The 24,573-nt window shown below is 46.2% G+C and overlaps 1 protein-coding gene across 3 annotated transcripts; it reads left to right on the top strand.

Annotated features, from left to right (window-relative positions):
- Positions 1 to 1,502: 1,502 nt before the first annotated feature.
- Positions 1,503 to 7,523, top strand: LOC119912416. 3 transcript variants are annotated; one of them, XM_038731608.1, is made up of 7 exons: positions 1,503 to 1,728; positions 3,940 to 4,314; positions 5,419 to 5,796; positions 5,963 to 6,052; positions 6,154 to 6,177; positions 6,264 to 6,302; positions 6,606 to 7,523. In XM_038731608.1, exons 1-7 carry the CDS (start codon positions 1,698 to 1,700, stop codon positions 6,800 to 6,802), a joined length of 1,134 nt encoding a protein of 377 aa, XP_038587536.1. In that variant the 5' UTR covers positions 1,503 to 1,697; the 3' UTR covers positions 6,803 to 7,523. The 3 variants fall into 3 exon arrangements, with proteins under 3 accessions (XP_038587536.1, XP_038587535.1, XP_038587534.1); XM_038731607.1 differs by having other exon boundaries at positions 1,504 to 1,728; positions 6,264 to 6,317; XM_038731606.1 differs by having other exon boundaries at positions 1,504 to 1,728; positions 6,154 to 6,195; positions 6,264 to 6,317.
- Positions 7,524 to 24,573: the final 17,050 nt, after the last annotated feature.

Raw genomic sequence — 24,573 nt, 5'->3', positions numbered from 1 at the left:
CCCTGCTCGTTAACACTGTCTATATATTGCCTGTATTTCAATTCAATTCAATTCAATTTTATTTATATAGCACAACAACAGCTATCTCACAGCGCTTTTCATAAAAGAGCAGGTCTAGACCGTACTCTGTGATGATATTTACTCAGTCTGTCTGATTTAGTTTTGGATCAACTGGTTTGTTTGGATTGTTTATTATTCGGTCTCAGATGGGTGATGAGGCCAACGAGTGCAGAGATATTTTTCTGAGTTGTCTCTGAAGTTTGCAATGTAGAGGCTGAACATGAACGGGGCCAGAACCGTTCCCTGTGGGGCCCCTGTGGGGCCCCTGTGCTGTTGACAATGGTGTCAGACACACAGCCCTGCGTCCTCACAACCTGAGGTCGTCCAGTGTCTATTTTTATTTTTACCTTTATTTAACCAGAAAGAAAAGACATTGAGATTAAAAGTCTCTCTTTTCCAAGAGCGACAGACATTAAAAACATATAGCATGAACGTAAAACATAGTAGGTGTGTAGGTCTGGGGGAAGCAGACCAATAATAATGTGCCAATGATTGAGTCAATGCAGACCGACCAACCCAATCATACAAGGAGCACTGAGGAGTGAGGGCTCTAAAGTTTGTGATGAACCTCAATGGTAAACCGTATCCAACAGTTTCAGGCTTTGAATCTATGCAGTGAGGTGGAGGTTCACCCCCGACCACTCCACCTTGTCCCTCGGGAGCATTGAATGGAAGGTGCTGGAAGCCTGTCCCAGGTGGGAGAGAGATCTAGTAATCCAGGGTTTATTGTTGGGAAGACACAGTCGTGGTTGGTTCTATATGTTCCACACACAAATTGATGCAGTCTGTTGTAAAATGTGTGAGACTGTAAATGCCCTCCCCATGACCGTCACAGAGTGCGTCCTCCCACAGAGAAGTTTCAGAGCAGTCTTTCACAGGTCATCTCTAACTGTCTGGGGGACAGAGGTTTGTCCAGAGGCAGGAGATGGACCAGGTTGTGGTCTGATCTTCCCAGGGGAGGGAGAGGAGATGAGTCATATGCTTCTTTGGTGTTGAATAATGGACCTTAGAATAAGAGCTGATGGGAGTTATACTGCTCCACTTCAGCTTCCTGTCAGGGTTCTACCAGGAGCCGAATAACCACGGAGGACGTCTCCTCTCCAAAACAAACAAACCCGTCTGTAAACATTAAAAACCCTGAAGTAGCAGTTTTAATCCTAAAAGACAAAACGCAATGTAACTTTTTATTAATTTCACAGCTCGTGACTGGTGAACAACCTGGATGTTGCTGCAGAATCAGGACTGGAGGTGCCCCCCACACATGTGAGCTGTTGTGTTTTTATGTGTCTTAGTTCCTTTCTCTGTGCTGGAGTTCTTTTAAGACTTTAACCAGCATGTTATTGTTATAAACTTTAAGAATAGGGTGTTTCTTCATTTAGTGTGTCAAACTTATTGTTGTTCAGGACAGAAAGGTTTCTTCAGATGTCGGCGCGTATCTCCCTGTAAAGGCTTTTACTCTGAAGGCACAGCTGCTTCGTGTAAATGCTGGTATTGTTAAGACGATGATGCTTCCTGTAAAGGCTTTTTTTTGTGAAGGGGCTGCAGCTTCCTGCGGAATGAAAAGTTTGTTTCAGCAGCAGTGAGAAGAGTTAACAGCTCCTTTATTCAGGAGGAAGTGACAGAGGTTTTACTCCAACATGCTCCTGCTGTTTGTCATCTTGCTGCACGGTAAGAGACTAACTTCAATACTTTATTAGGAGATTCAACATGTTACAAAACTACAACAACACCATCAGTAAAACAAGAACCACAGAATCCAAATCATCTCAGTTCACTTCCAGAGAGCGCAGAGCAACTCGACATCAACAACACAGCTTCTAACACCACACACCGGAAAATCTTTCCAGATCCTTCATCACAGATTAATAATTATCATTATTATTACTGCTACACCCAGTGTAGTTGAGCCAAACTGAACTGCATCCCTCACCAACATGTTAATATACTGTTGAGTATCCACTAGTATGATCACATCATCTGCATAAGCTGACAGTTTTAAAGGTGCATTACAACCTGGAAGGGTCAACGCCTGGAGATCACATCTCCGTTTGTGCAACAAAGACTCAAAAGCTAAAGAATATAACATGTTAAAGAGTGTGCAGCCCTGTCTGACTCCGCTTCAGCTTGAGAGCTCAAACCACCATTATTTTTAGCACACTCTGAATGTCACAGTATAAAACCTTAACTTTACCAGTAAAACAAGGACCACAACCACAGGCACTCAGTGCAAGCCATAAATAGTCAGCTCAACGTGATCAAAGGCTTTTTCTTGACCAATAGACATTATACTTTGAGGCCAAACAGCTTGCAGATCTCTAAAGAGTCTCCAATCAAAATAGCCTTATCAGAACTCAACCTGCAGGTACACAGTAAGTCTGATCGCAGTGAAGCGCTCACGTTTTGGTGTTTTTGGTACACTTGTACTGTGCATGTCGCCGTATTTATAAGTCGACTCCCAGTCTGTTTTCCTGTAGCCACAGTCTCTTTGTGCTCCCGTGTTACCAGTGCTTGAAGTGGACCGGTACACACCGGTACGCAGTATCGACATCTCGGCATTTAACTCTTTGGCGTACCGGGACTTCTCCCAAGCTGCCGGTTCTCTCCTCTGCTCTCTCCATATCAGGGTCTCTGGGCTCTGAGTGGAGTTTAAACTGTATTTCAGTTCCTTCCTGCTTTTACGGTATCTTGTTATTTGTTTGTGTTTTATTGTCTTTGCTCTTGTGAAAGCACTTTGTAACAAGTGTAAATAAAGATTATTATATGATATTTATACCCATTTTACCGTAACACGTGCCCCTGTGTTCATGTGCTGTGCTCAGGCTGCAAGTCAACAAATGGAAAAATAAAACCCAAAGTTTTCTGAGGTAATCTAATCTTGCTCAAACAGATTTATTAAAAAACTATTGTTGAGGAACCGGTATTGAAGTCAAGTCTGTTTCGACATCAAATATCTTCCTCTGTCGCGACTGCAGTTGTGATTAGATTAACGGTGCAGCGTCACGTGACTAAATGAAACGACGACCACAGATAATAAACTGTTACAAGGAAGCAGAAAAGGAAACATTTAGATTTTTGTAGTTCAGGTCTTACAGATCAGTCTGATCAGCTTCAGCATCCAGTCAGTCCGTCACTAACTGGTTTCCAGTGAGTCCACCAGCTGTGGAGACTCCCGATCGTAAAACAACAATAAACACGGTTAAAACAGACACAAAAGGAACTCATTTAACTACGTAGCTACTTAATCACAGTAGAAGCACAAAATGCAAACACTGATTACCAGATCAACAAAATCTAAACATATCTCTCCCGCCGCTTTTCACGGCGGGGGAATCTGGCGCCAACCCGTTAGACCGTTGCAGCCAACGCCGCAGAGACTCCAGCAACAACAGCAGAGGAAAACATAGCCATAAGATAGTTTTAATGTTCGTGCCGCTGTTGTTCTCTCCTAACATTTGACTAATTTAAATGAGAGACATCTGGCTCGTGAAAATTATAGAAAATTCTTGGGTTGTGAAACTTAAAAGATAAATAAGTAAACAACAGAAATGGTATGAAAAGGGGACTGTCGTTAATTTATTGTATTATTATTATTATAAACCCGATTCTGAGCATTTAACTTTGGGTGATAAAGCCTGGCTGGTTTTTTTTTAGCTCTGCAGGCCTCTGTGCTGGAAGGATTGCGCAATATTGCAATAGTCATTTCCGGTTAGTGCACAACAGCAGTGTTTGAGACACTACGCTGTCTAAATTAACGCACTAAGCATGTAAGTACATAGTGCACGCAGTGTACTGCATGTTAGTGTACTCAAGGAAGTACACGAATTGAGACACAGCTCAGGAAATAAAGAACATGAACCAACTGTGTCTCTGTCCTTACAGTTACCCAGCATGCCTTGGGAGTGGAGGTGATTGAGGGGGCGGAGTCTGTGGTGCTGCCCTGTGGGGCCCCTCCTGGATCTGCTTCCTCAGTGACATGGAGCCGCTATGATCTGATTCCCTCCATCATTCATGTGCATAAGAGGACAAGTCAGGCTGAAGAAGATGATCTTACAAACCAAAACCAGCTGTTCACAAACCGTACAGAGATGCAGCCTGACGCTCTGAGGACTGGACACGTCAGCCTCACTCTGAAACACATTCAGCTGTATGATGGAGGCACCTACAGCTGTGGCGCCCGTGGGGGGGGGAGGCTGAACCAGACACATGTACAGCTGAAGGTCATCAGCAAGGAAGAAGCGGAACTCAGAGAACAAGGTGGGTTTGCAGACGAGACAGAACAGAGGTCACATAGTCTGGAATCAGTTTCTGCTGTCAAACAGCTCAGTGGATCAACAGTTTGTTCTGGATTCATCAGACAGGAAATGCCTGTCTCTCTGAAGGCACAGCTTCTTCGTGTAAATGCTGGTATTGAAGTCAAGTCTGTTTCGACATCAAATATCTTCCTCTGTCGCGACTGCAGTTGTGATTAGATTAACGGTGCAGCGTCACGTGACTAAATGAAACGACGACCACAGATAATAAACTGTTACAAGGAAGCAGAAAAGGAAACATTTAGATTTTGTAGTTCAGGTCTTACAGATCAGTCTGATCAGCTGCAGCATCCAGTCAGTCCGTCACTAACTGGTTTCCAGTGAGTCCACCAGCTGTGGAGACTCCCGATCGTAAAACAACAATAAACACGGTTAAAACAGACACAAAAGGAAATCATTTAACTACGTAGCTACTTAATCACAGTAGAAGCACAAAATGCAAACACTGATTACCAGATCAACAAAATCTAAACATATCTCTCCCGCCGCTTTTCACGGCGGGGGAATCTAGGCGCCAACCCGTTGCAGCCAACGCCGCAGACACTCCAGCAACAACAGCAGAGGAAAACATAGCCATAAGATAGTTTTAATGTTCGTGCCGCTGTTGTTCTCTCCTAACATTTGACTAATTTAAATGAGAGACATCTGGCTCGTGAACATTATAGAAAATTCTTGGGTTGTGAAACTTAAAAGATAAATAAGTAAACAACAGAAATGGTATGAAAAGGGGACTGTCGTTAATTTATTGTATTATTATTATTATAAACCCGATTCTGAGCATTTAACTTTGGGTGATAAAGCCTGGCTGGTTTTTTTTTAGCTCTGCAGGCCTCTGTGCTGGAAGGATTGCGCAATATTGCAATAGTCATTTCCGGTTAGTGCACAACAGCAGTGTTTGAGACACTACGCTGTCTAAATTAACGCACTAAGCATGTAAGTACATAGTGCACGCAGTGTACTGCATGTTAGTGTACTCAAGGAAGTACACGAATTGAGACACAGCTCAGGAAATAAAGAACATGAACCAACTGTGTCTCTGTCCTTACAGTTACCCAGCATGCCTTGGGAGTGGAGGTGATTGAGGGGGCGGAGTCTGTGGTGCTGCCCTGTGGGGCCCCTCCTGGATCTGCTTCCTCAGTGACATGGAGCCGCTATGATCTGATTCCCTCCAACGTTCATGTGCATAAGAAGACAAGTCAGCTTGTTGAAAAAGATGATCTTGTAAACCAAAACCAGCTGTTTACAAACCGTACAGAGATGCAGCCTGACGCTCTGAGGACTGGACACGTCAGCCTCACTCTGAAACACATTCAGCTGTACGATGGAGGCACCTACATCTGCACCGCCCGTGGGGGGGGGAGGCTGAACCAGACACATGTACAGCTGAAGGTCATCAGCAAGAAAGAAGCAGAACTCAGAGAACAAGGTGGGTTTGTAGACGAGACAGAACAGAGGTCACATAGTCTGGAATCAGTTTCTGCTGTCAAACAGCTCAGTGGATCAACAGTTTGTTCTGGATTCATCAGACAGGAAATGGAGCTTTAAGGAGGTCGTTCAAGGTCATAAGAAGCTGTTTCTGTTTTCTGTTGCAGCCATTCAGCACCGAAACATGTTAACCGGTGCGTTGATCTTTAACTTCCTTTTGGTGGCGGTCCTCCTGGGACTTGGAGTTTACAGAAAAGGTGTGAGTGTCTGATCGCTGCATCTCTGATTGTCCACTAACTGTTTATAAAGTGAAGCTGCTGACCTCTGACCTTTAGTAAACCCTGTTCTCCTTTAATAGGTCTGTCTGTGCTGACTGCTGCAGGTGTGCTGACTGCTGCAGGTGAGCTGATGGAAGTCTGTCTGTCTGTTGACCTCTGACCTTTACTGACCTCTGTCCACCTGTTGCAGGTGCAGCTGTGTTGCTGTGTGGACTGATGGTTTCTGCAGGTGAGCTGATGGAAGGTAATAAAATAAAAAATAAAATAATAAAAATAGATCATCTTGCTTCTCCATAAGTACAATAAAAATAATAATACCAATCAACTGTATGGCTTCAGCAGGTATCACTGAAGTACTCTGTTGGTATCAGTAGCACTTTAACTGGTTTTGCTACTGGTATTGTAAAACTCTAAACCAAACCCAGCCCTGGGTAAAAACTAGTCTTGATGAGCGTCCTTGTTTTTAATTCCTTGGATGTTGCAAACCTACTTGTCAACAAAGCTGACTGTGATTCTTGTTCTCCTCCGTCAGCCTCCTCTCTGTCTGTGCTCAGACTCTGCTGCCATCTAGTGGTCTTCTGTCCGTACTGCGTCTCTACTGGTCTGATGCTGTCCATCTGCTGCGGCAGGAAGACGGGAAACCGAGCGGCCGTCTCCACGGAGATGACCCGGCGGGTCGGAGGAAGCGATGACATCGCTGCTGATGTCACCGCTGAGCACGCCTTCTGAGCTGTGAACACAGTGACAGCAGCTGTCTTTAACGTGGACATGAGAGTTTCTACCATCTGCTCTTATGGAGACGCTGCTGGAGAGCTTTGTCTGACACGTTGCTCCAGAAGTTTGCTTTCTTTACTCTTTTTATTCTCTTCTATCTCAAAGTGTTTCTGGCTTTGTAGGTTTTTAAGCTTTGGCAAATAAAAACAAAGTATCCCAAAGGTCTCGAACCAATCAGCTGCCTTTATGGCCTGAAACAGAGCCCCAACCTGAGCATCTGAAGGGGAGGACCTTGAGATACTTGTTCAGTTTCTCCAACTCCATCCAGTGTTGTGTCCCTGAGCAAGACACTTAACCCCTCGTTGCTCCAGAGGCGTGCGACCTCTGACATGTAGAGCAATTGTAAGTCGCTTTGGATAAAAGCGTCGGCTAAATGAATAAATGTAAATAAGTGGGATGAATTTGGTTTCCGAGCAAAGGGGAGCTTGAGACTAAGGGGGCTTTCACACCTACCTCGTTTGGTCTGGACTTTCGGACTTTTCAGTTTGGTCCGAACCAAATTTGTAGGTGTGAAACTTCCTCCGACCACAGACGTAATTTCTCTGTTATATTCTTGTGTTTTAGTAACGGCTCGTTTGTGTTTCTATTCTACTGAACAAATGTGTGAAGGGGTGAAGCGCCCTGCCAGGAAACTCTGTATACATCTAAATATAATTTACTCAGTTCCTTATTGTTATTATGATTTAATGACTAATCTTTCTCTGGGCTCTAGCGAGAACCAAGTTACATTTTAAATGGAGCCGTGTCCAAACAACATAAAGGAACCCACAAGCAGAGTGAGGTCATGTGACAGAACAGTAGCTTCTCATTTATCTCTGTCTTTCTAAGAAGGAGCTGCATTATTAAGCTCAGCGGCCTGTTCTTGGTCTGACGTGAGAAAATAACCACAAGGAGAGGATGGAAAAGAGAAGTGAGTCGACAGAAGATCTTTATCAGGTTCACACCCGTGCTGTGGTTCAGCTGTTACAACATGTTCAGTCACATGATCAATAACTGCAGTCAACAACAAGGCAAGGCAAGTTTATTTGTATAGCACATTTCAACAACAAGGTAATTCAAAGTGCTTTACATAAAACATAAAAGCAAAAACACAAAAAAGTTTAAAAGCAACATAAAATATAAAAAGTTTCAGTGTTACAATCAGGGTGAAAAGAGTTAAATGGAAAATAAAAACAGGCTGAGGGGTTGAGCAAATAACTGAGTTACAATCATCCTGCCACTGCCTGCCTGTCTCTCTGCCTGTCTGTCTCTCTGTCTGTCTCCCTGCCTGTCTCTCTGCCTGTCTCACTGCCTGCCTGTCTGTCTCTCTGCCTGCCTGTCTCACTGCCTGCCTGCCTGTCTCTCTGCCTGCCTGTCTCTCTGTCTGTCTCCCTGCCTGTCTCTCTGCCTGTCTCACTGCCTGCCTGTCTCTCTGTCTGTCTCTCTGCCTGTCTCTCTGCCTGTCTCTCTGCCTGTCTGTCTCTCTGTCTGTCTCTCTGCCTGTCTCACTGCCTGCCTGTCTCACTGCCTGTCTGTCTCTCTGTCTGTCTCTCTGCCTGTCTCACTGCCTGCCTGTCTCCCTGCCTGTCTCTCTGCCTGTTTCTCTCCCTTCCTGTCTCTCTGCCTGTCTGTCTCTCTGTCTCACTGCCTGCCTGTCTCCCTGCCTGTCTCACTGCCTGTCTCTCTCCCTGCCTGTCTCTCTGCCTGTCTCACTGCCTGCCTGTCTCCCTGCCTGTCTCTCTGCCTGTCTCTCTGCCTGTCTGTCTCTCTGCCTGTCTCTCTGCCTGCCTGTCTCTCTGCCTGTCTGTCTCTCTGCCTGTCTCTCTGCCTGTCTCTATGCCTGTCTGTCTCTCTGCCTGTCTCTCTGCCTGTCTCACTGCCTGCCTGTCTCTCTGCCTGTCTCTCTGCCTGTCTGTCTCTCTGCCTGCCTGTCTCTCTGCCTGCCTCTCTCTCTGTCTGTCTCTCTGCCTGCCTGTCTCTCTGCCTGTCTCTCTGCCTGTCTCACTGCCTGCCTGTCTCTCTGCCTGCCTGTCTCTCTGCCTGTCTGTCTCTCTGCCTGCCTGTCTCTCTGCCTGCCTGTCTCTCTGTCTGTCTCTCTGCCTGCCTGTCTCTCTGTCTGTCTCTCTGCCTGTCTCTCTGCCTGTCTCTCTGCCTGCCTGTCTCTCTGCCTGTCTGTCTCTCTGCCTGCCTGTCTCACTGCCTGCCTGCCTGTCTCTCTGCCTGTCTGTCTCTCTGCCTGCCTGTCTCTCTGCCTGTGTGTCTCTCTGCCTGCCTGTCTCTCTGCCTGCCTGTCTCTCTGTCTGTCTCTCTGCCTGCCTGTCTCTCTGCCTGCCTGTCTCTCTGCCTGTCTCACTGCCTGCCTGTCTCTCTGCCTGCCTGTCTCTCTGTCTGTCTCTCTGCCTGCCTGTCTCTCTGCCTGTCTCTCTGCCTGTCTCTCTGCCTGCCTGTCTCTCTGCCTGCCTGTCTCTCTGCCTGTCTGTCTCTCTGCCTGCCTGTCTCTCTGCCTGTGTGTCTCTCTGCCTGCCTGTCTCTCTGCCTGCCTGTCTCTCTGTCTGTCTCTCTGCCTGTCTCACTGCCTGCCTGTCTCTCTGCCTGCCTGTCTCTCTGCCTGCCTGTCTTGTTAGTCCTGATTCCTCTCACCTGTGTTTCTCCCCCCTGCTCGTTAGTCACTGGTGTTAAATGTTTGCTGTTTTGGTTCAGTCTCTGTCCGGTCATTGCTGGATGTTGTAGTGGTGGAAGCAGCCTTTCCTGTCTCGTCCAGTTTCCTGACTGTTCCCTGTTAGTTCTTGGATCTTTGGATTTTCTGTTGGATGGCCCTATTTGTTTGGACTTTCAAATTCAGTCACTCAAATGTAAGTGTGCTCGCCTTTGTTTAATAAATCACTGAACTGTACCAGTCAGCCTGTCTGTCCTGCATTTGGGTCCTCAAACCTGCTCTACCCTACACCAGTTGTAACAACCAGTGCTTCACGTGGACCGGTACACACCGGTATGCAGTACCGGCACCTCTGCATTTAAATTTTTGCCGTACCGGGATTTTTTGTCTGTATGTGTTCCTGTCTGTTGCTGTATGTGTTCCTGTCTGTTGCTGTATGTGTTCCTGCCTGTTCATGCCTGTTGCTGTATGTGTTCCTGTCTGTTGCTGTATGTGTTCCTGTCTGTCTCTATATTCCTGTCTGTTGCTGTATGTGTTCCTGTCTGTGTCTTTCTTCCTGTCTGTTGCTGTATGTGTTCCTGTCGGTCTCTGTCTTCCTGCCTGTTGCTGTATATGTTCCTGCCTGTTGCTGTATATGTTCCTGTCTGTCTCTGTCTTCCTGCCTGTTGCTGTATGTGTTCCTGTCTGTTGCTGTATGATTTCCTGTCTGTCTCTGTGTTCCTGTCTGTTGCTGTATGTGTTCCTGTCTGTGTCTTTCTTCCTGTCTGTTGCTGTATGTGTTCCTGTCGGTCTGTCTTCCTGCCTGTTGCTGTATATGTTCCTGCCTGTTGCTGTATATGTTCCTGTCTGTCTCTGTCTTCCTGCCTGTTGCTGTATGTGTTCCTGTCTGTCTCTGTGTTCTTGTCTGTTGCTGTATGTGTTCCTGTCTGTCTCTATGTTCCTGTCTGTTGCTGTATGTGTTCCTGTCTTTCTCTGTGTTCCTGTCTGTCTCTATGTTCCTGTATGTTGCTATATGTGTTCCTGTCTGTCTCTGTGTTCCTGTCTGTTGCTGTATATGTTCCTGTCTGTCTCTGTCTTCCTGCCTGTTGCTGTATGTGTTCCTGTCTGTTGCTGTATGATTTCCTGTCTGTCTCTGTGTTCCTGTCTGTTGCTTTATGTGTTCCTGTCTGTCTCTATGTTCCTGTCTGTTGCTGTATGTGTTCCTGTCTGTTGCTGTATGTGTTCCTGTCTGTCTCTATGTTCCTGTCTGTTGCTGTATGTGTTCCTGTCTGTTGCTGTATGTGTTCCTGTCTGTCTCTATGTTCCTGTCTGTTGCTGTATGTGTTCCTGTCTTTCTCTGTGTTCCTGTCTGTCTCTATGTTCCTGTCTGTTGCTATATGTGTTCCTGTCTGTCTGTGTTCCTGTCTGTTGCTGTATATGTTCCTGTCTGTCTCTGTCTTCCTGCCTGTTGCTGTATGTGTTCCTGTCTGTTGCTGTATGATTTCCTGTCTGTCTCTGTGTTCCTGCCTGTTGCTGTATGTGTTCCTGTCTGTTCCTGCCTGTTGCTGTATGTGTTCCTGTCTGTTGCTGTATGTGTTCCTGTCTGTTGCTGTATGTGTTCCTGTCTGTTGCTGTATGTGTTCCTGTCTGTTGCTGTATGTGTTCCTGTCTGTTGCTGTATGTGTTCCTGCCTGTTCATGCCTGTTGCTGTATGTGTTCCTGTCTGTTGCTGTATGTTTTCCTATCTGTCTCTGCGTTCATGTCAGTTGCTGTATGTGTTCCTGTCTATTCCTGCCTGTTGCTGTATGTGTTCCTGTCTGTCTCTTTGTTCCTGTCTGTTGCTGTATGTGTTCCTGTCTGTTGCTGTATGTGTTCCTGCCTGTTTCTGTATGTGTTCCTGTCTGTCTCTGTGTTCCTGTCTGTTGCTGTATGTGTTCCTGTCTGTTCATGCCTGTTTCTGTATGTGTTCCTGTCTGTTGCTGTATGTGTTCCTGTCTGTTGCTGTATGTGTTCCTGTCTGTTGCTGTATGTGATCCTGCCTGTTGCTGTATGTGTTCCTGTCTGTCTCTGTGTTCCTGTCTGTTGCTGTATATGTTCCTGTCTGTTCATGCCTGTTGCTGTATGTGTTCCTGTCTGTCTCTGCGTTCATGTCAGTTGCTGTATGTGTTCCTGTCTATTCCTGCCTGTTGCTGTATGTGTTCCTGTCTGTCTCTTTGTTCCTGTCTGTTGCTGTATATGTTCCTGTCTGTTGCTGTATGTGTTCCTGCCTGTTTCTGTATGTGTTCCTGTCTGTCTCTTTGTTCCTGTCTGTTGCTGTATGTGTTCCTGTCTGTTGCTGTATGTGTTCCTGCCTGTTTCTGTATGTGTTCCTGTCTGTCTCTGTGTTCCTGTCTGTTGCTGTATGTGTTCCTGTCTGTTCATGCCTGTTTCTGTATGTGTTCCTGTCTGTTGCTGTATGTGTTCCTGTCTGTTGCTGTATGTGTTCCTGTCTGTTGCTGTATGTGATCCTGCCTGTTGCTGTATGTGTTCCTGTCTGTCTCTTTGTTCCTGTCTGTTGCTGTATATGTTCATGTCTGTTTCTGTATAGGTTCCTGTCTGTTGCTATATAGGTTCCTGTCTGTTTCTGTATTTGTTCCTGCCTGTTGCTGTATGTGTTCCTGTCTGTCTCTGTGTTCCTGTCTGTCTCTGTGTTCCTGTCTGTTGCTGTATGTGTTCCTGTCTGTTCATGCCTGTTTCTGTATGTGTTGCTGTATATGATCCTGCCTGTTGCTGTATGTGTTCCTGCCTGTTGCTGTATGTGTTCCTGTCTGTCTCTTTGTTCCTGTCTGTCTCTGTATATGTTCCTGTCTGTTGCTGTATGTGTTCCTGTCTGTTGCTGTATGTGTTCATGTCTGTTTCTGTATAGGTTCCTCTCTGTTGCTGTATAGGTTCTTGTCTGTTGCTGTATAGGTTCCTGTCTGTTGCTGTATAGGTTCCTGTCTGTTGCTGTATAGGTTCCTGTCTGTTTCTGTATATGTTCCTATCTGTCTCTGTGTTCCTGTCTGTTGCTGTATATGTTCCTGCCTGTTGCTGTATGTGTTCCTGCCTGTTGCTGTATATGATCCTGCCTGTTGCTGTATGTGATCCTGCCTGTTGCTGTATGTGATCCTGCCTGTTGCTGTATGTGATCCTGCCTGTTGCTGTATGTGATCCTGTCTGTTGCTGTATAGGATCCTGTCTGTTGCTGTATAGGTTCCTGTCTGTTGCTGTATGTGTTCCTGTCTGTCTCTTTGTTCCTGTCTGTTGCTGTATAGGTTCCTGTCTGTTGCTGTATGGGTTCCTGTCTGTCTCTGTGTTCCTGTCTGTTGCTGTATAGGTTCCTGTCTGTCTCTGTGTTCCTGTCTGTTGCTGTATATGTTCCTATCTGTCTCTGTGTTCCTGTCTGTTGCTGTATGTGTTCCTGTCTGTTCCTGCCTGTTTCTGTATGTGTTCCTGACTGTTGCTGTATAGGTTCCTGTCTGTATCTGTGTCCTGTCTGTTGCTGTATGGGTTCCTGTCTGTTGCTGTATGGGTTCCTGTCTGTTGCTGTATGGGTTCCTGTCTGTTGCTGTATATGTTCCTATCTGTCTCTGTGTTCCTGTCTGTTGCTGTATGTGTTCCTGTCTGTTCATGCCTGTTTCTGGATGTGTTCCTGTCTGTTGCTGGATGTGTTCCTATCTGTCTCTCTGTTCCTGTCTGTTGCTGTATATGTTCCTGTCTGTCTCTGTGTTCCTGTCTGTGTTCCTGTCTGTGTTCCTGCCTGTTCCTGTATGTGTTCCTGCCTGTTGCTGTATATGTTCCTGTCTGTCTCTGTGTTCCTGTCTGTCTCTGTGTTCCTGTCTGTCTCTGTGTTCCTGTCTGTCTCTGTATTCCTGTCTGTCTCTGTGTTCCTGTCTGTCCATGCCTGTTGCTGTATGTGTTCCTGTCTGTTGCTGTATGTGTTCCTGTCTGTTGCTGTATGTGTTCCTGTCTGTTCCTGCCTGTTTCTGTCTGTTCCTGCCTGTTTCTGTATGTGTTCCTGACTGTTGCTGTACAGGTTCCTGTCTGTATCTGTGTCCTGTCTGTTGCTGTATGGGTTCCTGTCTGTTGCTGTATATGTTCCTATCTGTCTCTGTGTTCCTGTCTGTTGCTGTATATGTTCCTATCTGTTCATGCCTGTTTCTGGATGTGTTCCTGTCTGTTGCTGGATGTGTTCCTGTCTGTCTCTGTGTTCCTGTCTGTGTTCCTGCCTGTTTCTGTATGTGTTCCTGCCTGTTGCTGTATATGTTCCTGTCTGTCTCTGTGTTCCTGTCTGTCTCTGTGTTCCTGTCTGTCTCTGTGTTCCTGTCTGTCCATGCCTGTTGCTGTATGTGTTCCTGCCTGTTGCTGTATGTGATCCTGCCTGTTGCTGTATGTGTTCCTGTCTGTCTCTTTGTTCCTGTCTGTTGCTGTATAGGTTCCTTTCTGTTGCTGTATAGGTTCCTGTCTGTTGCTGTATAGGTTCCTGTCTGTTGCTGTATGTGTTCCTGTCTGTTGCTGTATGTGTTCCTGTCTGTCTCTGTGTTCCTGTCTGTGTTCCTGCCTGTTTCTGTATGTGTTCCTGCCTGTTGCTGTATGTGTTCCTGTCTGTCTCTGTGTTCCTGTCTGTCTCTGTGTTCCTGTCTGTCCCTGTATGTGTTCCTGTCTGTTGCTGTATGGGTTCCTGTCTGTCTCTGTGTTCCTGCCTGTTTCTGTATGTGTTCCTGTCTGTTCATGCCTGTTTCTGTATGTGTTCCTGTCTGTTGCTGTATATGATCCTGCCTGTTGCTGTATGTGTTCCTGTCTGTTCCTGCCTGTTACTGTATGTGTTCCTGTCTGTCTCTTTGTTCCTGTCTGTCTCTGTATATGTTCCTGTCTGTTGCTGTATGTGTTCCTGTCTGTTGCTGTATGTGTTCCTGTCTGTTGCTGTATGTGTTCCTGTCTGTTGCTGTATGTGTTCCTGTCTGTTGCTGTATGTGTTCCTGTCTGTTGCTGTATGTGTTCCTGTCTGTTGCTGTATGTGTTCCTGTCTGTTCCTGCCTGTTTCTGTATGTGTTCCTGTCTGTTGCTGTATGGGTTCCTGCCTGTTGCTGTATGGGTTCCTGCCTGTTTCTGTATGTGTTCCTGCCTGTCTCTGTGTTCCTGTCTGTCTCTGTGTTCCTGTCTGTTGCTGTATGTGTTCCTGTCTGTTGCTGTATGTGATCCTTCCTGTTGCTGTATGTGTTCCTGTCTATTCCTGCCTGTTGCTGTATGGGTTCCTGTCTGTCTCTTTGTTCCTGTCTGTCCCTGTATGTGTTCCTGTCTGTTGCTGTATGTGTTCCTGTCTGTTGCTGTATGTGTTCCTGTCTGTTCCTGCCTGTTTCTGTATGTGTTCCTGACTGTTGCTGTATAGGTTCCTGTCTGTCTCTGTTTTCCTGTCTGTTGCTGTATGGGTTCCTGTCTGTTGCTGTATGGGTTCCTGTCTGTCTCTGTGTTCCTGTCTGTTGCTGTATATGTTCCTGTCTGTCTCTGTGTTCCTGTCTGTTGCTGTATATGTTCCTGTCTGTCTCTGTGTTCCTGCCTGTTTCTGTATGTGTTCCTGTCTGTTCATGCCTGTTTCTGTATGTGTTCCTGTCTGTGTCTTTCTTCCTGTCTGTTGCTGTATGTGTTCCTGTCTGTTGCTGTATGTGTTCCTGTCTGTTGCTGTATGTGTTCCTGTCTGTTGCTGTATGTGTTCCTGTCTGTTCCTGCCTGTTTCTGTATGTGTTCCTGACTGTTGCTGTACAGGTTCCTGTCTGTATCTGTGTCCTGTCTGTTGCTGTATGGGTTCCTGTCTGTTGCTGTATATGTTCCTATCTGTCTCTGTGTTCCTGTCTGTTGCTGTATATGTTCCTATCTGTTCATGCCTGTTTCTGGATGTGTTCCTGTCTGTTGCTGGATGTGTTCCTGTCTGTCTCTGTGTTCCTGTCTGTGTTCCTGTCTGTGTTCCTGCCTGTTTCTGTATGTGTTCCTGCCTGTTTCTGTATATGTTCCTGTCTGTCTCTGTGTTCCTGTCTGTCTCTGTGTTCCTGCCTGTCTCTGTGTTCCTGTCTGTCTCTGTGTTCCTGTCTGTCTCTGTGTTCCTGTCTGTCTCTGTGTTCCTGTCTGTCTCTGTGTTCCTGTCTGTCCATGCCTGTTTCTGTATGTGTTCCTGCCTGTTGCTGTATATGTTCCTGTCTGTCTCTGTGTTCCTGTCTGTCTCTGTGTTCCTGTCTGTCTCTGTGTTCCTGTCTGTCCATGCCTGTTGCTGTATGTGTTCCTGCCTGTTTCTGTATGTGTTCCTGTCTGTCTCTGTGTTCCTGTCTGTTGCTGTATGTGTTGCTGTCTGTTCCTGCCTGTTTCTGTATGTGTTCCTGTCTGTCTCTGTGTTCCTGTCTGTTCATGCCTGTTTCTGTATATGTTCCTGTCTGTTGCTGTATGTGATCCTGCCTGTTGCTGTATGTGTTCCTGTCTGTCTCTTTGTTCCTGTCTGTTGCTGTATAGGTTCCTTTCTGTTGCTGTATAGGTTCCTGTCTGTTGCTGTATATGTTCCTGTCTGTCTCTGTGTTCCTGTCTGTCTCTGTGTTCCTGTCTGTTGCTGTATGTGTTCCTGTCTGTTGCTGTATGTGATCCTTCCTGTTGCTGTATGTGTTCCTGTCTATTCCTGCCTGTTGCTGTATGGGTTCCTGTCTGTCTCTTTGTTCCTGTCTGTCCCTGTATGTGTTCCTGTCTGTTGCTGTATGTGTTCCTGTCTGTTCCTGCCTGTTTCTGTATGTGTTCCTGACTGTTGCTGTATAGGTTCCTGTCTGTCTCTGTGTCCTGTCTGTTGCTGTATGGGTTCCTGTCTGTTGCTGTATGGGTTCCTGTCTGTCTCTGTGTTCCTGTCTGTTGCTGTATATGTTCCTGTCTGTCTCTGTGTTCCTGTCTGTTGCTGTATATGTTCCTATCTGTCTCTGTGTTCCTGTCTGTTGCTGTATAGGTTCCTGTCTGTCTCTGTGTTCCTGCCTGTTTCTGTATGTGTTCCTGTCTGTTCATGCCTGTTTCTGTATGTGTTCCTGTCTGTGTCTTTCTTCCTGTCTGTTGCTGTATGTGTTCCTGTCTGTTGCTGTATGTGTTCCTGTCTGTTGCTGTATGTGTTCCTGTCTGTTCCTGCCTGTTTCTGTCTGTTCCTGCCTGTTTCTGTATGTGTTCCTGACTGTTGCTGTACAGGTTCCTGTCTGTATCTGTGTCCTGTCTGTTGCTGTATGGGTTCCTGTCTGTTGCTGTATATGTTCCTATCTGTCTCTGTGTTCCTGTCTGTTGCTGTATATGTTCCTATCTGTTCATGCCTGTTTCTGGATGTGTTCCTGTCTGTTGCTGGATGTGTTCCTGTCTGTCTCTGTGTTCCTGTCTGTGTTCCTGTCTGTGTTCCTGCCTGTTTCTGTATGTGTTCCTGCCTGTTGCTGTATATGTTCCTGTCTGTCTCTGTGTTCCTGTCTGTCTCTGTGTTCCTGTCTGTCTCTGTGTTCCTGTCTGTCTCTGTGTTCCTGTCTGTCTCTGTGTTCCTGTCTGTCCATGCCTGTTGCTGTATGTGTTCCTGTCTGTTGCTGTATGTGTTCCTGTCTGTTGCTGTATGTGTTCCTGTCTGTTCCTGCCTGTTTCTGTATGTGTTCCTGTCTGTCTCTGTGTTCCTGTCTGTTGCTGTATGTGTTGCTGTCTGTTCCTGCCTGTTTCTGTATGTGTTCCTGTCTGTCTCTGTGTTCCTGTCTGTTCATGCCTGTTTCTGTATATGTTCCTGTCTGTTGCTGTATGTGATCCTGCCTGTTGCTGTATGTGTTCCTGTCTGTCTCTTTGTTCCTGTCTGTTGCTGTATAGGTTCCTTTCTGTTGCTGTATAGGTTCCTGTCTGTTGCTGTATGTGTTCCTGTCTGTCTCTGTGTTTCTGTCTGTGTTCCTGCCTGTTTCTGTATGTGTTCCTGCCTGTTGCTGTATGTGTTCCTGTCTGTCTCTGTGTTCCTGTCTGTCTCTGTGTTCCTGTCTGTCCCTGTATGTGTTCCTGTCTGTTGCTGTATAGGTTCCTGTCTGTCTCTGTGTTCCTGCCTGTTTCTGTATGTGTTCCTGTCTGTTCATGCCTGTTTCTGTATGTGTTCCTGTCTGTTGCTGTATAGGTTCCTGTCTGTTGCTGTATGTGTTCCTGTCTGTCTCTGTGTTTCTGTCTGTGTTCCTGCCTGTTTCTGTATGTGTTCCTGCCTGTTGCTGTATGTGTTCCTGTCTGTCTCTGTGTTCCTGTCTGTCTCTTTGTTCCTGTCTGTCTCTGTATATGTTCCTGTCTGTTGCTGTATGTGTTCCTGTCTGTTGCTGTATGTGTTCCTGTCTGTTGCTGTATGTGTTCCTGTCTGTTGCTGTATGTGTTCCTGTCTGTTGCTGTATATGTTCCTGTCTGTTGCTGTATGTGTTCCTGTCTGTTGCTGTATGTGTTCCTGTCTGTTGCTGTATGTGTTCCTGTCTGTTCCTGCCTGTTTCTGTATGTGTTCCTGTCTGTTGCTGTATGGGTTCCTGTCTGTTGCTGTATGGGTTCCTGCCTGTTTCTGTATGTGTTCCTGCCTGTCTCTGTGTTCCTGTCTTTCTCTGTGTTCCTGTCTGTTGCTGTATGTGTTCCTGTCTGTTGCTGTATGTGATCCTTCCTGTTGCTGTATGTGTTCCTGTCTATTCCTGCCTGTTGCTGTATGTGTTCCTGCCTGTCTCTGTGTTCCTGTCTGTCTCTGTGTTCCTGTCTGTTGCTGTATGTGTTCCTGTCTGTTGCTGTATGTGATCCTTCCTGTTGCTGTATGTGTTCCTGTCTATTCCTGCCTGTTGCTGTATGGGTTCCTGTCTGTCTCTTTGTTCCTGTCTGTCCCTGTATGTGTTCCTGTCTGTTGCTGTATGTGTTCCTGTCTGTTGCTGTATGTGTTCCTGTCTGTTCCTGCCTGTTTCTGTATGTGTTCCTGACTGTTGCTGTATAGGTTCCTGTCTGTCTCTGTGTCCTGTCTGTTGCTGTATGGGTTCCTGTCTGTTGCTGTATGGGTTCCTGTCTGTCTCTGTGTTCCTGTCTGTTGCTGTATATGTTCCTGTCTGTCTCTGTGTTCCTGTCTGTTGCTGTATATGTTCCTATCTGTCTCTGTGTTCCTGTCTGTTGCTGTATAGGTTCCTGTCTGTCTCTGTGTTCCTGCCTGTTTCTGTATGTGTTCCTGTCTGTTCATGCCTGTTTCTGTATGTGTTCCTGTCTGTTGCTGTATATGATCCTGCCTGTTGCTGTATGTGTTCCTGTCTGTTCCTGCCTGTTACTGTATGTGTTCCTGTCTGTCTCTTTGTTCCTGTCTGTCTCTGTATATGTTCCTGTCTGTTGCTGTATGTGTTCCTGTCTGTTGCTGTATGTGTTCCTGTCTGTTGCTGTATGTGTTCCTGTCTGTTGCTGTATGTGTTCCTGTCTGTTGCTGTATATGTTCCTGTCTGTTGCTGTATGTGTTCCTGTCTGTTGCTGTATGTGTTCCTGTCTGTTGCTGTATGTGTTCCTGTCTGTTCCTGCCTGTTGCTGTCTGTGTTCCTGCCTGTTTCTGTATGTGTTCCTGCCTGTTTCTTTATGTGTTCCTGCCTGTCTCTGTGTTCCTGTCTGTCTCTGTGTGTGTTCCTGTCTGTTGCTGTATGTGATCCTTCCTGTTGCTGTATGTGTTCCTGTCTATTCCTGCCTGTTGCTGTATGGGTTCCTGTCTGTCTCTTTGTTCCTGTCTGTCCCTGTATATGTTCCTGTCTGTTGCTGTATGTGTTCCTGTCTGTTGCTGTATGTGTTCCTGTCTGTTCCTGCCTGTTTCTGTATGTGTTCCTGTCTGTTGCTGTATGTGTTCCTGTCTGTCTCTGTATATGTTCCTGTCTGTTGCTGTATGTGTTCCTGTCTGTTGCTGTATGTGTTCCTGTCTGTTGCTGTATGTGTTCCTGTCTGTTGCTGTATATGTTCCTGTCTGTTGCTGTATATGTTCCTGTCTGTTGCTGTATATGTTCCTGTCTGTTGCTGTATGTGTTCCTGTCTGTTGCTGTATGTGTTCCTGTCTGTTGCTGTATGTGTTCCTGTCTGTTGCTGTATGTGTTCCTGTCTGTTGCTGTATGTGTTCCTGTCTGTTCCTGCCTGTTTCTGTATGTGTTCCTGCCTGTTTCTGTATGTGTTCCTGCCTGTCTCTGTGTTCCTGTCTGTCTCTGTGTGTGTTCCTGTCTGTTGCTGTATGTGATCCTTCCTGTTGCTGTATGTGTTCCTGTCTGTTCATGCCTGTTGCTGTATGTGATCCTGCCTGTTGCTGTATGGGTCCCTGTCTGTCTCTGTGTTCATGTCTGTTGCTGTATGTGTTCCTGTCTATTCCTGTCTGTTGCTGTATGTGTTCCTGTCTGTTGCTGTATGTGTTCCTGTCTGTTGCTGTATGTGTTCCTGTCTGTTGCTGTATATGTTCCTGTCTTTTGCTGTATGTGTTCCTGTCTGTTGCTGTATGTGTTCCTGTCTGTCTCTGTGTTCCTGCCTGTTTCTGTATGTGTTCCTGTCTGTTCCTGTATGTGTTCCTGTCTGTTCCTGTCTGTTGCTGTATGTGTTCCTGTCTGTTCATGCCTGTTGCTGTATGTGTTCCTGTCTTTTGCTGTATGGGTCCCTGTCTGTCTCTGTGTTCATGTCTGTTGCTGTATGTGTTCCTGTCTATTCTTGTCTGTTGCTGTATGTGTTCCTGTCTGTTGCTGTATGTGTTCCTGTCTGTTGCTGTATATGTTCCTGTCTGTTGCTGTATAGGTTCCTGTCTGTTGCTGTATAGGTTCCTGTCTGTTGCTGTATGTGTTCCTGTCTGTCTCTGTGTTCCTGTCTGTGTTCCTGCCTGTTTCTGTATGTGTTCCTGCCTGTTTCTGTATGTGTTCCTGTCTGTTCCTGCCTGTTTCTGTATGTGTTCCTGTCTGTCTCTGTGTTCCTGTCTGTTGCTGTATATGTTCCTGTCTGTTGCTGTATGTGATCCTGCCTGTTTCTGTATGTGTTCCTGTCTGTCTCTGTGTTCCTTTCTGTTGCTGTATGTGTTCCTGTCTGTTGCTGTATGTGATCCTGCCTGTTGCTGTATGTGTTCCTGTCTGTCTCTGTGTTCCTGTCTGTTTCTGTATATGTTCCTGTCTGTCTCTGTGTTCCTGCCTTTTGCTGTATGTGTTCCTTTCTGTTGCTGTATTGGTTCCTGTCTGTCTCTGTGTTCCTGTCTGTTGCTGTATGTGTTCCTGTCTGTCTCTGTGTTCCTGTCTGTTTCTGTATATGTTCCTGTCTGTCTCTGTGTTTCTGTCTGTCTCTGTTTTCCTGTCTGTCTCTGTGTTCCTGTCTATTCCTGCCTGTTGCTGTATGTGTTCCTTTCTGTTGCTGTATAGGTTCCTGTCTGTTGCTGTATAGGTTCCTGTCTGTTGCTGTATGTGTTCCATTCTGTCTCTGTCTTCCTGTCTGTCTCTCTGTTCCTGTCTGTTGCTGTATATGTTCCTTTCTGTCTCTGTGTTCCTGTCTGTTGCTGTATGATTTCCTGTCTGTTGCTGTATATGTTCCTGTCTGTTGCTGAATGTGTTCCTGTCGGTCTCTGTGTTCCTGTCTGTTCCTGTCTGTTGCTGTATGTGTTCCTTTCTGTCTCTGTGTTCCTGTCTGTTGCTGTATGTGTTCCTGTCTGTTCATGCCTGTTTCTGTATGTGTTGCTGTATGTGATCCTGCCTGTTGCTGTATAGGTTCCTGTCTATTCCTGCCTGTTGCTGTATGTGTTCCTGTCTGTTCATGCCTGTTTCTGTATGTGTTCCTATCTGTTGCTGTATGTGATCCTGCCTGTTGCTGTATGTGATCCTGCCTGTTGCTGTATGTGATCCTGCCTGTTGCTGTATGTGATCCTGCCTGTTGCTGTATGTGATCCTGCCTGTTGCTGTATGTGTTCCTGTCTGTCTCTTTGTTCCTGTCTGTTGCTGTATAGGTTCCTGTCTGTTGCTGTATAGGTACCTGTCTGTTGCTGTATAGGTTCCTGTCTGTTGCTGTATGTGTTCCTGTCTGTTGCTGTATAGGTTCCTGTCTGTTGCTGTATGTGTTCCTTTCTGTCTCTGTGTTCCTGCCTCTTGCTGTATGTGTTCATGCCTGTTTCTGTATGTGTTCCTGTCTGTTGCTGTATGTGATCCTGCCTTTTGCTGTATGTGTTCCTGTCTGTCTCTGTGTTCCTGTCTGTTGCTGTATATGTTCCTGTCTGTCTCTGTGTTCCTGTCTGTTGCTGTATGTGTTCCTGTCTGTTCATGCCTGTTTCTGTATGTGTTCCTGTCTGTTGCTGTATGTGATCCTGCCTGTTGCTGTATGTGTTCCTGTCTGTTGCTGTATGTGTTCCTGTCTGTTGCTGTATGTGTTCCTGTCTGTTGCTGTATGTGTTCCTGTCTGTTGCTGTATAGGTTCCTGTCTGTTGCTGTATAGGTTCCTGTCTGTTGCTGTATAGGTTCCTGTCTGTTGCTGTATGGGTTCCTGTCTGTTGCTGTATTTGTTCCTGTCTGTTGCTGTATATGTTCCATTCTGTCTCTGTCTTCCTGTCTGTCTCTCTGTTCCTGTCTGTTGCTGTATAGGTTCCTGTCTGTCTCTGTGTTCCTGTCTGTTGCTGTATGTGTTCCTGTCTGTCTCTGTGTTCCTGTCTGTTGCTGTATATGTTCCTATCTGTCTCTGTGTTGCTGTCTGTTGCTGTCTGTGTTCCTGCCTGTTTCTGTATGTGTTCCTGCCTGTTGCTGTATATGTTCCTGCCTGTTGCTGTATATGTTCCTGTCTGTCTCTGTGTTCCTGTCTGTCTCTGTGTTCCTGTCTGTCTCTGTGTTCCTGTCTGTTCATGCCTGTTGCTGTATGTGTTCCTGTCTGTTGCTGTATGTGATCCTGCCTGTTGCTGTATAGGTTCCTGTCTGTTGCTGTATAGGTTCCTGTCTGTTGCTGTATATGTTCCTGTCTGTCTCTGTGTCCTGTCTGTTGCTGTATAGGTTCCTGTCTTTCTCTGTGTTCCTGTCTGTTGCTGTATATGTTCCTGTCTGTCTCTGTGTTCCTGTCTGTTGCTGTATATGTTCCTATCTGTCTCTGTGTTCCTGTCTGTTGCTGTATATGTTCCTGTCTGTCTCTGTGTTCCTGTCTGTCTATGTGTTCCTGTCTGTGTTCCTGCCTGTTTCTGTATGTGTTCCTGCCTGTTGCTGTATATGTTCCTGTCTGTCTCTGTGTTCCTGTCTGTTGCTGTATAGGTTCCTGTCTGTTGCTGTATGTGATCCTGCCTGTTGCTGTATGGGTTCCTGTCTGTCTCTGTGTTCATGTCTGTTGCTGTATGTGTTCCTGTCTATTCCTGTCTGTTGCTGTATGTGTTCCTGTCTGTTGCTGTATGTGTTCCTGCCTGTTGCTGTATATGTTCCTGTCTGTTGCTGTATGTGTTCCTGTCTGTTGCTGTATGTGTTCCTGTCTGTCTCTGTGTTCCTGCCTGTTTCTGTATGTGTTCCTGTCTGTTCCTGTATGTGTTCCTGTCTGTTCCTGCCTGTTTCTGTATGTGTTCCTGTCTGTCTCTGTGTTCCTGCCTGTTTCTGTATGTGTTCCTGCCTGTTGCTGTATGTGATCCTGCCTGTTGCTGTATGTGTTCCTGTCTGTCTCTTTGTTCCTGTCTGTTGCTGTATGTGTTCATGTCTGTTTCTGTATAGGTTCCTGTCTGTTGCTGTATAGGTTCCTTTCTGTTGCTGTATGTGTTCCTGTCTGTTGGTGTATGTGTTCCTGTCTGTCTCTGTGTTCCTGTCTGTGTTCCTGCCTGTTTCTGTATGTGTTCCTGCCTGTTGCTGTATGTGTTCCTGTCTGTCTCTGTGTTCCTGTCTGTTGCTGTATGTGTTCCTGTCTGTTGCTGTATGTGATCCTGCCTGTTGCTGTATGTGTTCCTGTCTATTCCTGCCTGTTGCTGTATGTGTTCCTGTCTGTATCTTTGTTCCTGTCTGTCCCTGTATATGTTCCTGTCTGTTGCTGTATGTGTTCCTCTCTGTTGCTGTATGTGTTCCTGTCTGTTGCTGTATGTGTTCCTGTCTGTTCCTGCCTGTTTCTGTATGTGTTCCTGACTGTTGCTGTATAGGTTCCTGTCTGTCTCTGTGTCCTGTCTGTTGCTGTATGGGTTCCTGTCTGTTGCTGTATGGGTTCCTGTCTGTCTCTGTGTTCCTGTCTGTTGCTGTATATGTTCCTGTCTGTCTCTGTGTTCCTGTCTGTTGCTGTATGTGTTCCTATCTGTCTCTGTGTTCCTGTCTGTTGCTGTATGTGTTCCTGTCTGTCTCTGTGTTCCTGTCTGTTGCTGTATGTGTTCCTGTCTGTTGCTGTATGTGATCCTGCCTGTTTCTGTATGTGTTCCTGTCTGTCTCTGTGTTCCTTTCTGTTGCTGTATGTGTTCCTGTCTGTTGCTGTATGTGATCCTGCCTGTTGCTGTATGTGTTCCTGTCTGTCTCTTTGTTCCTGTCTGTTGCTGTATATGTTCATGTCTGTTTCTGTATAGGTTCCTGTCTGTTGCTGTATAGGTTCCTGTCTGTTGCTGTATGTGTTCCTGTCTGTTGCTGTATGGGTTCCTGTCTGTCTCTGTGTTCCTGTCTGTTGCTGTATATGTTCCTGTCTGTCTCTGTGTTCCTGTCTGTTGCTGTATATGTTCCTATCTGTCTCTGTGTTCCTGCCTCTTGCTGTATGTGTTCCTGCCTCTTGCTGTATGTGTTCCTGTCTGTTGCTGTATGTGTTACTGTCTGTTGCTGTATGTGTTCCTGTCTGTTGCTGTATGTGTTCCTGTCTGTCTCTGTGTCCTGTCTGTTGCTGTATGGGTTCCTGTCTGTTGCTGTATGGGTTCCTCTCTGTTGCTGTATGGGTTCCTGTCTGTTCCTGCCTGTTTCTGTATGTGTTCCTGACTGTTGCTGTATATGTTCCTGTCTGTCTCTCTGTTCCTGTCTGTTGCTGTATAGGTTCCTATCTGTCTCTGTGTCCTGTCTGTTGCTGTATGGGTTCCTGTCTGTTGCTGTATAGGTTCCTGTCTGTCTCTGTGTTCCTGTCTGTTGCTGTATAGGTTCCTGTCTGTCTCTGTGTTCCTGTCTGTTGC

This window comes from Micropterus salmoides, unplaced genomic scaffold (assembly GCF_014851395.1).
Source record: "Micropterus salmoides isolate LMB-PRFRI ecotype aquatic unplaced genomic scaffold, ASM1485139v1 Ms_hic_scaffold_2, whole genome shotgun sequence".
In the NCBI taxonomy this organism is placed as follows: domain Eukaryota; kingdom Metazoa; phylum Chordata; class Actinopteri; order Centrarchiformes; family Centrarchidae; genus Micropterus; species Micropterus salmoides.
Note: the sequence above shows the minus strand (reverse complement) of the source record. Positions and strands in the feature narration are given on the sequence as shown.